This window comes from Equus przewalskii, chromosome 6 (assembly GCF_037783145.1).
Source record: "Equus przewalskii isolate Varuska chromosome 6, EquPr2, whole genome shotgun sequence".
In the NCBI taxonomy this organism is placed as follows: domain Eukaryota; kingdom Metazoa; phylum Chordata; class Mammalia; order Perissodactyla; family Equidae; genus Equus; species Equus przewalskii.
In genome coordinates this window covers 51,818,606-51,831,981 of record NC_091836.1, presented here as the reverse complement: position 1 = coordinate 51,831,981, position 13,376 = coordinate 51,818,606, and the positions used below count along the sequence as shown (strand labels likewise).

The following is a 13,376-nucleotide window of genomic DNA, read 5'->3' as shown; positions in this document are numbered from 1 at the left end:
CTAGTGTCTTTATTTTTGTCTCCCCTGTTTTCTTGGGTTATTCTAGAGACTCATTAAACAGGGATCAAGACTAGCATTTCTTTTAACTGTAGTCCCCTGTTATACAGGAGCCCAAGAAAACCCTTCTGACCCTTTTGGTTTAAGCAACACAAACTTCTTTATATTTGTCTTTAGCCCACTGCTACTTTTCTGAATTCAGAATCAAAGCTGATTTTCTTTTTATAACCTACGCAGTTACTCCTTGAAAACCTAAATAAATAAATAAATCTGCTTCCTAAAGACAAGTTCCAGCCTTGGGTCTTTGACAATTGTTTTGACTTAATATTTGTCATAATTTTTTAAAGAATAGTTTCTCTACCTTGGCCAAGAAGATGGAAGATTTGAACACTTTACCTGTAGATTAACTACAGCCTTCCACACACCATTGTAAGGTAGTCATTCACGTGCTGAAGACACAGCAGCGAAAAGTCAGCTTGCCAGCTGGAAACAGGACCCATTTGTTGAGTCCCTACTCTGTCAGAGCTCACTTCATCTCTTCCAGGACTTCTGTCTTCCATTTGCCTTCCTGGAATCCCTGCCCTCTTCCTTTTCCTCTTGCAGTGCTTCCGTGCAGGTCTTTGGGTGAGTGGTGGAGGTGCTTGGCACATCCATGAGTGAAGGTGCTGAATGTGCTGCAGGCCCTGGTCAAAAGTTTTCTTAGGCTCATTAGTGAAGAAATAGCAATCATTGACTTGCTCTTGCCTAGATTTGAAAAAAAAAAAAAAAAAAAACCTGTGTACCCTAGAGGACAGGCCCAAGGGAAGGAGAGCACTTTTCTCTCAGCATTGAGTAGAACAGGACTATTTCTTTAATTAGGAGCTTTGGGAATCCAGCGCAACTACTCCCTCTGTGCCCAGTCCTGCCATCACATCAATTATCAGGGCAGAAGGAAGCTAAATTCCCATCTCCACCTAAATGGCCCAGAGCTCTTGCATCTCATTGCAATTCCCTGCTGGTTCTTGGGACAGACACGATACCGTACATGGTCTCTCTGGAGGGGACTTCTAATTATTCTCGCATAGAGTCTTGTCTGACTATGGCTTTCAATTCTTGGATCCTCTCCAGCAGGAAACAGCTCTGTCTTGTGTAATGTTTGGGTAACTCCCATCACTCAGAACTTTTTCCTCTCTAGAGAACCAATGAATGTCAGTTAAGTGCCTTACACTGAATTAGGCTTCCGGGAGAAAGACAATAAGACACAGAACTGCCCTTAAAGGAGTAAAGGTCTAGGAGGAGAGACAGAGATAAACAATAAATGAGATAGCTAGTGTAACCACTTAATCTATTCAGAAAATCCCAAGGAGGGGATGTTGAACTTGGAGCAATCAAGGAAAGCTACATATAAGGGGATGCAAGCTAAGTGTAGAAGGCTTATTTACAGTATTCAGGCTCAGATTTGAATAAGCATGTGAATCCAGAGTGCAAAGGCACAAAAAATATATCATTCTTTGACATGTAAAATGACACTCTTTGAAGTAGGAGAGAAAGCTGGAGGAGTAACATGGGACAGATTATATAACACACAAACACATCAACACTATATATCCATCTCAATTTAAATGTTCATTGGAAGTAAATCCACTGAGTTTGGTGAGATTTGCAGTTTAGAAAGGTGACCTGTGCCCTTTAGTAGAATGGAATGAAGGGGCCTATTTATATTCGCTGCATAATAAACTGCCCAAAGAACAGTGGTTTAAAACAGCCACCATTTATTTAGTTTATGATTCTATTGGTTGAAAATTTGGTCTGTGCTTAGCTGGACTTAACTCATGTCTGCAGCTGGCTGCCAGTTTAGCTTGGGAACTACTTGCTCTTCACTCATGTCTCATCCTCCAGCAGTGTAGATGGGGCCTATGCACATGCTGGTGGCTTCCAGGAGAACATAAGCTCCACTGCAGGTCCCTGCTTGTGTCATTTTGGCCTGCACCCCACTGCCCAGTGCAGTCAACGGGTGAGCCAAGAGTGGAAGAGTACTCGGAGATACTCAGAAGTGGTGTGGGGATAGGAGAGGGAAGAAATCATACCTATTTGTGCAGTCACCACAGGGCCAGTGTTTGTGTTGGAAGGGTCCAAATGAAAGGGAATAACTTTTTATAGAGACGATTGATGTGTAATAAATTGCACATTCTTAACATAGACGGTATGGTCAGTTTTGACCTATGTATACACTTGTGAAACTATCACCACAATCAAGATGGTGAACCCCCAGCAGCCAGTGAACAGACAAGGTTCTTGTCCTATGGAGTTTTGAGGTCACTAAAATTTGTTCATCTGTTTATTCAACAAATGTGAATTGGTGCTTCTGTTCCAGACCTGAGGCTGCCCTCTCCATGTGAGGACTCTCTCAGCTAGAGGCTGATATCTTAGGTCCATTCTTTTCTGGGCCTTAGGAAAACCAGGGTCTTCCTCTCACTTCATTTTTCTTGCCTTTTCTTTTCCTTGGTTCTCCTGGGTCATGGTAGATCAGTGCACATTTGGGAGTGATTTTTCCCTCAAGGGACATTTGGCAATGTCTGGAGACATTTTTTATTTTTATGACTGGGACATGGTGGTCAAGGAAGCTACTGTTGTCTAGTGTATAAGGCCATGGATGCCAGTACATATCCTACAATGCACAGGGCAGCCCCCACCACAAGTATCTGGCACCAAATGTTAGCAGTACCTGGATTGAAAAGCCCCATGGTAGAGTAATAATTTCTATACCAGGAACTAATTGAAAGATGGAAGACAATCAGATACTGTTCCAGGCTCATTAGGATGGCCCTATCTTTTTGGCTTCATCTAATTCTTATGGCCCTGATCACCAGGGCCAGGGGTTCCATAGAATGGTTGGAAGCTAAGAACTTACCGCACTGAATAAAGGGATTTTTTTTTTCCCCCAGGAGCAATCAGTTTCTATCTCTCTCAGACACCTGCTGGAAAAGGATGCAGCTGGGCCGAGCTTTTTGGGGTGCAGGATCCTGCCAATAGAATTACCTCTTTTGGGCACAAGATGGGGACACAAATAAATAAATGCTGTGTTCATAAATATGGTGCCCACTACCTTTTGAAAATCTGTACATTAGACACTGATTTTCTGTAATCACCCCCAACACTTATTTACAAATGAAGAATTGGAGGCTGCTTAAGGACAGAGTAGATATCCTAATAAGTGGTAAAATTAGGATTCAGACATTGGAATCTGCATGTTTCCGAATCCATTGATCACCAAGAGGGTTCAACAGTCCTCAGGTCAACCTAAGACAGGTATTAAAGTTAAATTTTTACTCTCAGTTCAAGAGAATCTCTGCATGGAGCTGAACCAGTATAAAGTATGCTTTGTCTTCCCTGCTTCCTGTTGTAGCCAGTCCTTGTCTGGGGCCATTTCCTGGCCTAATCTTTAGTCTCTAGGTACAGGAACATTCTCTCCTAGACTCTGCAGATCTGACCTCCAGTGTGTGGTGCTCTTATGACTGTTCAGAGAGCTGAGCCTTGGCCGGGACCCTCTCTGCTACATGGCTTCCTTGGTGCTCTGAGTTAGAGCTCTGAGGATGCACTCAGCCCCATCTAAACCCATAGCCTGATCCACCCTCTCTAGTCAGTTTTTCCAACTCTTCTGATAGTGGACCTGAACTGCCCTCCCCACCCCCCATTCTCCCTCCCCATGGCAGTGCAAGCTGTTATGGTTAATAGGGTTAAAGCAACAGAAGAGTCCCTGGCTGACTGTTCACAATCTCTTTGCACCTGTGTGTGGTCAACATAGATCTCGAGTGCTCTCCTGGATCTTATTATGGCTAACAATTATTGAGTACTTATGCAGATGCTGTTCTGGACTTTCTTATGTGTAACATTTAATCCCCACGAGAAATCTTCAGGAAATGTATTGTCAGCCTTATTATTACAGATGAGAGCATGGAGGCACAGAGAAGTAACTTATACAAGATCACACCATGAGTGAATGATGAAGAGATACTTAAACCTAGGGCCCTCTTAGGTGCTATGCTCTGCTGCACCTCAAAATATAAGTGCTATGAAAACTGGAATGAATAGGAGGATGGTAGCCAGGGTAGGCCTCTGAAGTTCTGACAGTTTTGATTTGAGCCCTAGCCTGTGAGAAGGAGCAGGCCTGTGAAGATTTGGTGAAGTGTGGATGAGGCAAGGAAAACAGCTAGTAGATTGCTTTGGACTTGTATTTCAGATCTGCTGGCTCATATGGATTGACAAAGATCAGGATTTACTTTCTCTTAAATTTGACACTACAAAAAGATGTTTCCTATTAAAGTCTTCAGTATAGGTCAGTGGGCACCACCAAAGCAAGATACAATAAGTACAATTTTACGGGACAAGGAAGGTCAATATGAGGCAATCCAGATGGCATTTCTAGACAGACCAGGGAAAAGCATAGTCCAGCAGGCTTGGTGCTGTGTTTTAGCTAGAACATAACTGAGAAGGTTAAAGATGAGTCAACAATGTGTAAACATTTTCATCACTGTTGTCCTCTCTCCTCCTCTGCTGCATTTTTTTGACTTGCCTTCTCTCTTGATGATTAAAGGAAGGAGTCTGTATCCTTGAAGTAGTTTATTTTCATGAGAAGTTTAGTTATTGGTTGGCCATTCTTTCTCCTTAGTAGATGGTGAGCCTTTTGGTGTGCTGCTTCACATTAGTCTTCAGTTCAGGAATGTCTTCTAGTATATCATGAATAGTATATCTTTTCTATGTCTTCAGATTACATATTCAGGAACACTAGTTAACAGCACTTTGGATCTCTGTTGTCTGTCCTTAACTTCCGTGATCTCACTGAGAGTACACTCCTCTGCTGAAAAGTCTACTCAGAGACCCATTCATGTCCCTGTTTCTCAGACTGTAGATGAAGGGATTCAGCATGGGGGTGACCACTGTGTACATCACCGAGGCTACTGAGCCCTTTCTGGAGGGGTGGGCTGTTCCAGAAGTGAGGTAGACCCCAAGACCCGCACCATAGAACAAGGAGACGACTGAGAGGTGAGACCCACAGGTGGAAAAGGCTTTATACTTCCCCCCAGTAGATGGAATTCCCATTATGGAGGAGATAATTCTAGAATAAGAAAAAAGGATCCCAGTCAGGGGAATAACACCCAGCAGGCCAGTTACAAAATATAGCACGATGTGGTTGACAAGGGTGTCAGAGCAGGCAAGCTTGAGGATCTGAGTAAGTTCACAGAAGAAGTGGGGGATTTCTGTCTCTTTGCAGAAGGACACCCTCAAAACCATCAAACTTTGCAACAAAGAATATGTCAGGCAGATTAACCAAGAAAGCAGAAGTAGGAGACCACAAAGGCGGGGGTTCATGATGACTGTGTAGTGCAAGGGGTGACAGATGGCCACAAACCGGTCATAGGCCATCACGGTCAGCAGCAAATTATCTAAGCCAGCAAAAATCATGAAAAAATACATCTGAGTGAGACAGCCTTCATACGTGATGACTTTGCTCTTTGTCTGGATGTTCACTAACATCTTGGGGATGGTGGTGGAGCTGAAACAGATGTCAGTGAAGGACAAGTTGGAGAGGAAGAAGTACATGGGATTGTGAAGGTGGGAGTCAGAGATGATAGCTAGGATGATGAGCAGGTTCCCTATAACACACATCAGGTACACGTAGAGGAACAGCCCAAAGAGGAGAGGCTGCAGGTCCATATCATCTGAAAGTCCCAGAAGGGTGAATTTTGAAATAGCTGTTTGGTTCCCTGCTTCCATATAACTTATAGAAATTGCCTAGAAAGAAGCAAGAATAATGGAATTAAAACAATGACAAAAGGGGATGTGCCATATGTTTTCAAACTGAATTTTCACTCATGAAGTGTTCTGTTTTAACTAAGTGTTTTGTTGATCAAAACCTCTTTAATGATACGCTCCCTTCCTTGCTTCTACCACTACTACCAGGAACCCCTCTTTAAGACGAATGTCCCACAGCATGGAAGGGTGTCCTATGCATCATCCCCAACAAATGGCTATTCCACCTGCGCTGAAGTGGGACTTCAAAGCTGCTCCGAGGGCTGCGCTGGAATGGCTGAATGAGGATTATCCGGGGAACTTTTTAAAAAGCCGCCTTCTGGATCCCTCTCCTGGGAACTCAGTACAGGTGTAGCATGGCCAGGAATCTAACATTTTTTAAGTTCCCCATGTAACAGCAGTTGGGTTTGACAACTATTTCCATAGCGCCCTGCTGTTCTTAAAGAGGGGGGGGGGCGGTACCAAACTTTAAAAATATAGAGAAGTATACAAATAGATCACTCATGTACCTACTACCTGGAACTCGCATATTTCCACAATTCCTGTGAAAGGATCATCAGCCTCATGAACACCTCCCTTCTGCCTTCTAGTTGTGGTCTCTTCGAGTCCCAGGGAAATGCAGAGAAAGAGGGCGATCATTAGGAAATGCAGAATTTAATGAGATGTTTTTGCCATCGCGCCATTTGCCACTGTCTTGAAATAGACTGTTCTCTGTCTCAAGTTTGACTCAGAGGAGGATACTTGGAAAAGATTTTACAGATAATTCCTCCATTATTATAGTAACTTCTCATAACTGTCCCAATTTATCCCTCTAGAATCATCATAATGATGAATGTGCTGTAATACGCCTCAATCCCAAAGACCAAATCAGACCCTCCCCACCATACATTCTATTTATGCCCTCCCTACATGTTTGTGTTGTAGTTGTTAAATTTCTTTAGGTTGGGTGGACAATGTCTTTTCTATTTCTATCCCAAGCACTTAGCACAGTACCTGATACATAATATACGCTCTACAAATGTTTACTGAGTGAATGACAGATTAGAAGAAATTTTAAGGGCATACTAGAGGCAATTCCCTATCATAAAGCCCTTTAACCAATAACAAAGACACTATTTATCATGAAGTCTCTTCAACTGAACGTAAAAAGAAAGAGAGCCTTCTACCTTTCATTTCACTCCATTAAAGAAAAAAAATAAGCCTTAGTTTCTATTTGAATATTAGGTCTCTGCAACAGGAGGGAATTCCTAAATTAAGAGGCAGTTGCCTTCAATTTTATACACATATGGGAAAAAGGTACTTGGGGCCGACCCGGTGGTTGAGTGGTTAACTTCCCGCACTCTGCTGCGGTGGCCTAGGGCTTCGCTGCTTCCGATCCTGGGCGCGGACATGGCACCCCTCATCAGGCCATGCTGAGGCAGCGTCCCACATGCCACAACTAGAAGGACCCACAACTAAAATAAGCAACTATGTACTGGGGGGACTTGGGGAGAACAAGCGGAAAGAAAAAAAAAGAAGATTGGCAACAATTGTTAGCTCAGGTGCCAATCTTTAAAAAAAAAAAAAGAAAAAGGTCCTTTCTTTGAATTGAAGTGTGTCTATAACTTACATGGTCTCAGTTTGCCTCTCTGAAGGTCATTTCTCTTTGCCACGATGATCTTTAAATTTTGTAGACATCTAAATGACTGTATATTCTCATCTTTCATTTATTCCATAATTATTTGAGTACCTACAGTATACCAGGCACTGGGTAGGAATAAGTATAGAAAAGTAAGAGGCATGGGCTCAGCCTTCCTGTAGCTTTGAGTACCATGGAAATATCGCTGCCTTTGACTCCTCTGCAGTAATTATTCTGATTTAGACCCTTAAGATCCACTTGAGAAAAGTGATTAGGAACATTAACTGGTTAAGCTTAAGGAACTTAGTTAAAAATTCAAGAAAGTTTTAAAAGAAGATGGATGATGAGGACATGCAACTTTTAAAACAGTGTGGTCAACTTAAATATAAAGAGATCAATGGAACAAATTGGAGAGTCAAGAACTGGACACAGTACGAGAATTTAGTTCACAATATAGATGTATCACAAATCAACCCATAAAAGGAAAATGACATAATAAATGGTGCTCAGAAAACTTAAAAAAAATACCTCACAATGAATAATAGAAAAGAGAGTGACTTGAAAAATTGAAATCAGAACACTATTAGAAATGAATATAGATAATATATTTGCATACTTCTTGAAGTGTGCAAACTTCCTAAGCAGAAGAGCAGTGGAAGAAATCACAAAGTACATACAATGTATCATTTGTTTATCAATAATACCAAATGACATTAAAAGGCAAATTAAAATCGGAGGGAGAGAGAATTTATAATTTATAAGAAAATATAACCAAAGTACAGTAGTGATATATTTGAAAGCTCTTAAAAACAGTAAGAAAAAAATCCAAAAAACATGAGGCTAAATACAAGTGAATCAACACATGAAGAAATGTTCAAGTTCCATACAATCAAGGAAAATCAAAATAAAACAAGAATATGCCATTTTTATAGACTTTATTTTTTAGAGAAGTTTTAAGTTTACAGAAAAATTTAGCAGAAAGTAGAGCTCTCATATATTACCCCCGACTCGCCCTCAGTTTTGCCTATTATTAACATTTTGCGTTGGTGTGATACCTTTGTTACAACTGATGAACAAATATTGATGCATTATTATTAACTAACGTCCATAGTTTAGAGTTATCCCTGTGTTGTACAGTTCTGTCGGTTTTGCCAAATGCATAATAGCATTTATCCACCATTACAGTATCATAGAGACTGCCCTAAAAGTTCTGTGTGCTATCCATCCCTCCCCTCTCCAACCACTGGCAACCACTGGTCTTTTTGCTATCACTATAATTTTGCCTTTTCTAGAATGTCATATGGTTGGAATCATGTAACCTTTCCAAATAGCCTTCTTTCACTTAGCAACATATGTTTAAGTTTCCTCCATGTCTTTTTATGGCTTTCTAGCTTATTTCTTTTTATTTCTAAATAATACTCCATTGTCTGAATGTACCACAGTTTATCTGTTCACCTATTGAAGAACATCTTGATTGCTTCCAATTTTTGACATTTATAAATAAAATTACATGAAATTCGTGTGCAGGTTTTCATGTGGCCATAAGTTTGCAACTCACTTGTGTCAATACTACCAGTGCAGTTGCTGGATTATATGGTAAGAATCTGATTTCAGTTAAAGAAATAGTGAAAAAATAACCCACGAAATTTAATTAGAATATTGAGTGTTGATAATAATGAGGGTAATTGGCATGATGGTATATGAAAAGACTCCTTTTGGCTCAGATATTCTGGAAATCAAGTTACTAAGTATTAAGAACCTTCCAAATGTATATATACACTAGGATCCTTCTATTTTAATTCTAGGAAAAATGATGATCAGATTGGCCAAAAAGGATTTAGGTATGAGACTTTGATAGCATTACTGCTTATAGTGCTTTAGAATACACTGGAGAGCATTACTGTATGCTGCTTAGAGTATTGCTATTAGAGTATACTGTTTAGAGTATTGCTGTTGGAGTATAATGTTTATAGTAATGGAAATTTTTGAACAATCTAATGGGGTGGTGCAAAAACACTAGCCAACATGACAAAGTGTCCATGCTATAATGTTAAGTGGAAAGAATAGGAGAGAAAGCCATTCATATAGAACAGTAGCAATTTGGAGATGAACCACGACTGGAAAGAAATTCATCAGAACATCATGTGCTTATATTTCTGAGATGTGGGACTATGGGTGCCTATTTTCTTTCTTTTTTCCCCCTTTTTCTACATTTTCTTAATTCCTCACAATGAGCACATATTACTTTGTGATCAGAAAAAAGTTATTTATAGAGAAATATATTCATATCTTAGAATGGATCTCAGGATGGCTCCTCCCTTCTCCCTGTTCCCCTGGGGCAGGTCAGGTGTAGAGTAACCCCTCAATGGAAGATAACTTATCATGAACCATTATGCTGGTATTTAAAAGAGGAAAGAAAAGGGAAAGCAAGAGTAAGAGAAACAAAAATTTAGAGGTGAAAACAAGGAAAAGAAACTGCATAATAGTCAAGGTTCTCCAGAAAAAGAAAACCAGCAGGATGAGCGTGTGTGTGTTTATAAAGAGATTTATTATAAGGAATTGGCTCACGTGATTATGGAGGCTGACATGTCCCAAAATCTGCAGTTGGCAAGCTGGAGGCTTGGGAGACCCTATGTGTAGTCGCACTCCAAGTCCAAACTCCTGAGAACCAGGAGAGCTGATGGTATATTTCTAGTCTGAAAGCTAGCAGGCTTGAGACCCAGGAAAAGCTGGTGTTTCAATTCCAATCTGAAAGCAGGGCAAAAAAACCCAATGTCCCAGCCCAAAGGCAGTCAGGCAGAACGAATTCTCTCTTACTCAGCCCTTTTGCTCTATTCATGCCTTCAACTGATTTGATGAGGCCCACCCACATTAAGGAGGACAATCTGCTTTACTCAGTCTACAGATTCAAATGTTAATCTTATCCAGAAACACCCTCACAGACACACCCAGAGTAATGTTTGACCAAATATCTACCATCAGAGAATCATATAGATCATAATTGGTGTGTTCACTTCAAAAGTAACAGCCTGCAGAAATAAAAAGGTCTCTACTTGGCTGCAATGATAAATAATCTGATTGTGAATTGGGAATAACATCCAATGCCTTCAGGCCTCCCTGATGGGAGGTAGGCATTGCTGCTGAATCCAGCAAAGAATTGAAAATACTTGATTTTGAATATTTGATGGTGGGGGGGGTGTATCTATGTGTTTGTGGCATACGGAATAAAAGATCTGCTGTAGGACAGATTTTTCAGATAGGGGAGGAATATAATCAGCCTAGATGACAGATGCAGATTTATTATTTCAGGATTCCATGGCTCATAGGGAGACAAGTGAGAACTTTGCCAGTGGAAACATCTGAGACTCAGACATGCAGTAGGTCATAGGGAGTCAGGAATGGGTAAAGATGGCTATTGCTACAATACTTATTAATAAATTAGATGAATGGATGAAGATTGTTATTTAGGAAGAGTCTGTCCTTAGTATCAAGATGGCAATATAAACTCCCACTGGACACTTTCTTCACTCACCAACGCTGCTGTAATTCAGGTCCTCATAACCTCTCATCTGGGCTAAAAATAGACTGATACCCTTCTAGACCATTCTGTAGAGAATATCAGAATAGCTCCAATCTCATCATTATGTGCATCTTAAAAATCATTCTATGGCTCTATATCTCTCCAGGAGAAAGCCCAAAGTCCGATGCTCTCCATGATCTGCTCCCTGTCTTATTGTTCCAGCTTCATCTCCCATTCCACCACCCTCTTCCTGTCTTCTGATCCATCCTATGTAGTAAGAAGGAAATTACCCAATGAGGCAAAATGATGACAGCATTTCCTTTCACTATCACACTGAAATATTGCCTAATAGGCCTGCCTAATTCTCTCATTTTCTGGGGGAATGTGTTTTTGTTTGCTTGGGACCTAGGCTCTGTGAAGTTAGTGCTAACTCATAGGAGATTACTAAATTGCAAATGATTTTCGTCCAGTAGAGATGCAAATTATTTCTCTTCAGCTAAAAGATTACCCCAGAGATTATCATTTATCTTCTTCCTGTGGGACATCTCTATCTGGTGGAAAAGATAACCCCAACGGCTATAGTTTTATTTTCTTGTATTTTTGTATCTAAGTTGGAAAACTAATTCCATCATTCCTTTCCTAACTATATAAATTCCTGTTCCTCAAATGCTTTGCAAACTAGCTTTACTCTCCTGGCTCCCTCATTAAGAAATAAATCTTTGACATATGCTCATTATATATTTGTATGAGAGGCATGTTTTTATCTATTGGAAAATAATGCTTTGACATTAGATACTCAACATCTTGCAATTCTAAGAGGATTCTATGCAGTTTCAAAGCTCTAGACCTTTGCATTTACCCTTACCTGGAGTCCTCTTTCTCCCGTATTCACCAAGAAATGTCCTATCCCTCCTTCCACACTCTGTCTTGAAATCACTGACACCTCCACACAGCACTGACCATTGTCTCTTTGGACCTCCTCTGTACCTTGTAGAAACTGGACTACACATGAGGCAAACTATCACATTGCATGCATATGTTCATTTCTGGATTTTTCATCCTCCCAGGAGAGCAATACATTACAGTTACCTCTTTTGTGCAGTACCTAGCTTAGTGTTGGGCACAGGGGAGATGCTCTATGGAGGTGGAAATGTCCCCTCTAAAAAAGGGAGGGGGATTTTCCTGTGAGTGGAGAGAGGATTATGCAGGGAATGCCCAGAAACTGAGAGGCAGTGAAACTAGAGATAGAGGTAAGAGAATATAAGGCGTAGTGGGGCTTGGAGAAACCTGTCCAGAGTCAGAGACTTTTACTCAATTTTGATGGGCTTTCCTCCCTCTATATCCCTGCCTGTGTGCCAGGAAAGCATGCAGTTAAAGCTCTGACCTCCCTCTTACCTCTCTGCCACAGCAGTTTCTGAACAACACTGGGATATCACAATAGAATTTCTGTAAGTCTGGGTTCTATTATCTTTCCTTCTATTGATGGAGGACAAATAAGGATGGAGGAGCAGGGACAAAGAGCTAAATGGGTGGGCCCAAGGGCATTTCCTCCTGGCCTAGGATAGGTGAGCCTGAGCCAAGAGCACAGGAGGATTATTTGGGGCTGAATACCCTCACTTCTCATTAAATAAATTACTGTTTCGACTCTGTTTCTGGAGAGTCCCACACTCCCTCAGGGTCAGGGGAGTAAATGGTTCTGCAGATTCTACCCACTGGGAGCAGAGTTAGAGCCACATGTAGGATCTGCCCTCCCCACCCTCACATCCTCCTGCCTCACACCTCAGCCCCCACTGGGCCTTTTTCTTCCTAAAGCAATTCCTCTCCTCTTAGATGTGGCCTCCAGGGTATCCACCTTCCCTTGGGGAAACATCTCATTCCATCTGCAGATTCTTTACAAGTCTAAGGATTAAGAAACATCTTTCTTCAAGTCTTGCTCAGAGCCTAGAGTCTTCTCTGAGGTCCCTGAGGATGCCCGTGGACCACCCTTTGGAACAAAAATTGAAGCAGTAGAGAAGAGGAGCGGAGAGGAGGGCAAGCTTTCCTAAGGGCCACCCGAGGGACAGGGCAATGATGCTGACCACGCCCAGTCACACACGGCCATGCGGCACCTTGACCCAGGTATTTCTGAGAGAGAGAGCCTGAGGTCAGGAGTCACTGAATAACTGGGGTGTCAGGACATTCACAGGCCTTGTGGTCGGCTTCGCAGTCACCCTAATAGGTACTGTCTTTGTTCATTCAGCATTCAAGGTAAAATTTTTTGAGCACCTTCAACAAATAAATATAGTTGAACACTTTCCATATGTGATAGAGCAATAAGATAGATGAGGACCCTGCCCTCATGGGATTTCCTTCTAATTGTGGACAGAGTTATGCAAGGATACAAAGGATAAACAAATTAACAGGTAAATAAATAATGACGAGTATATTTAAAATAGGGCTGTGTGCCGAAGC

The 13,376-nt window shown here is 41.3% G+C and overlaps 1 protein-coding gene across 1 annotated transcript; it reads right to left on the bottom strand.

Moving 5' to 3' along the window:
- Positions 1-4,812: 4,812 nt before the first annotated feature.
- On the bottom strand, positions 4,813-5,751 carry LOC103561871 (olfactory receptor 7D4-like). Its single transcript, XM_008536707.1, has one exon. It carries the CDS (start codon positions 5,749-5,751, stop codon positions 4,813-4,815), a length of 939 nt encoding a protein of 312 aa, XP_008534929.1.
- Between the last annotated feature and the right edge of the window lie 7,625 nt (positions 5,752-13,376).

Coding starts and splice junctions, on each gene's coding strand:
- LOC103561871 (XM_008536707.1), bottom strand. CDS start 5,751: ATGGAAGCAGGGAACCAAACAGCTATTTCAAAATTCACCCTTCTGGGA.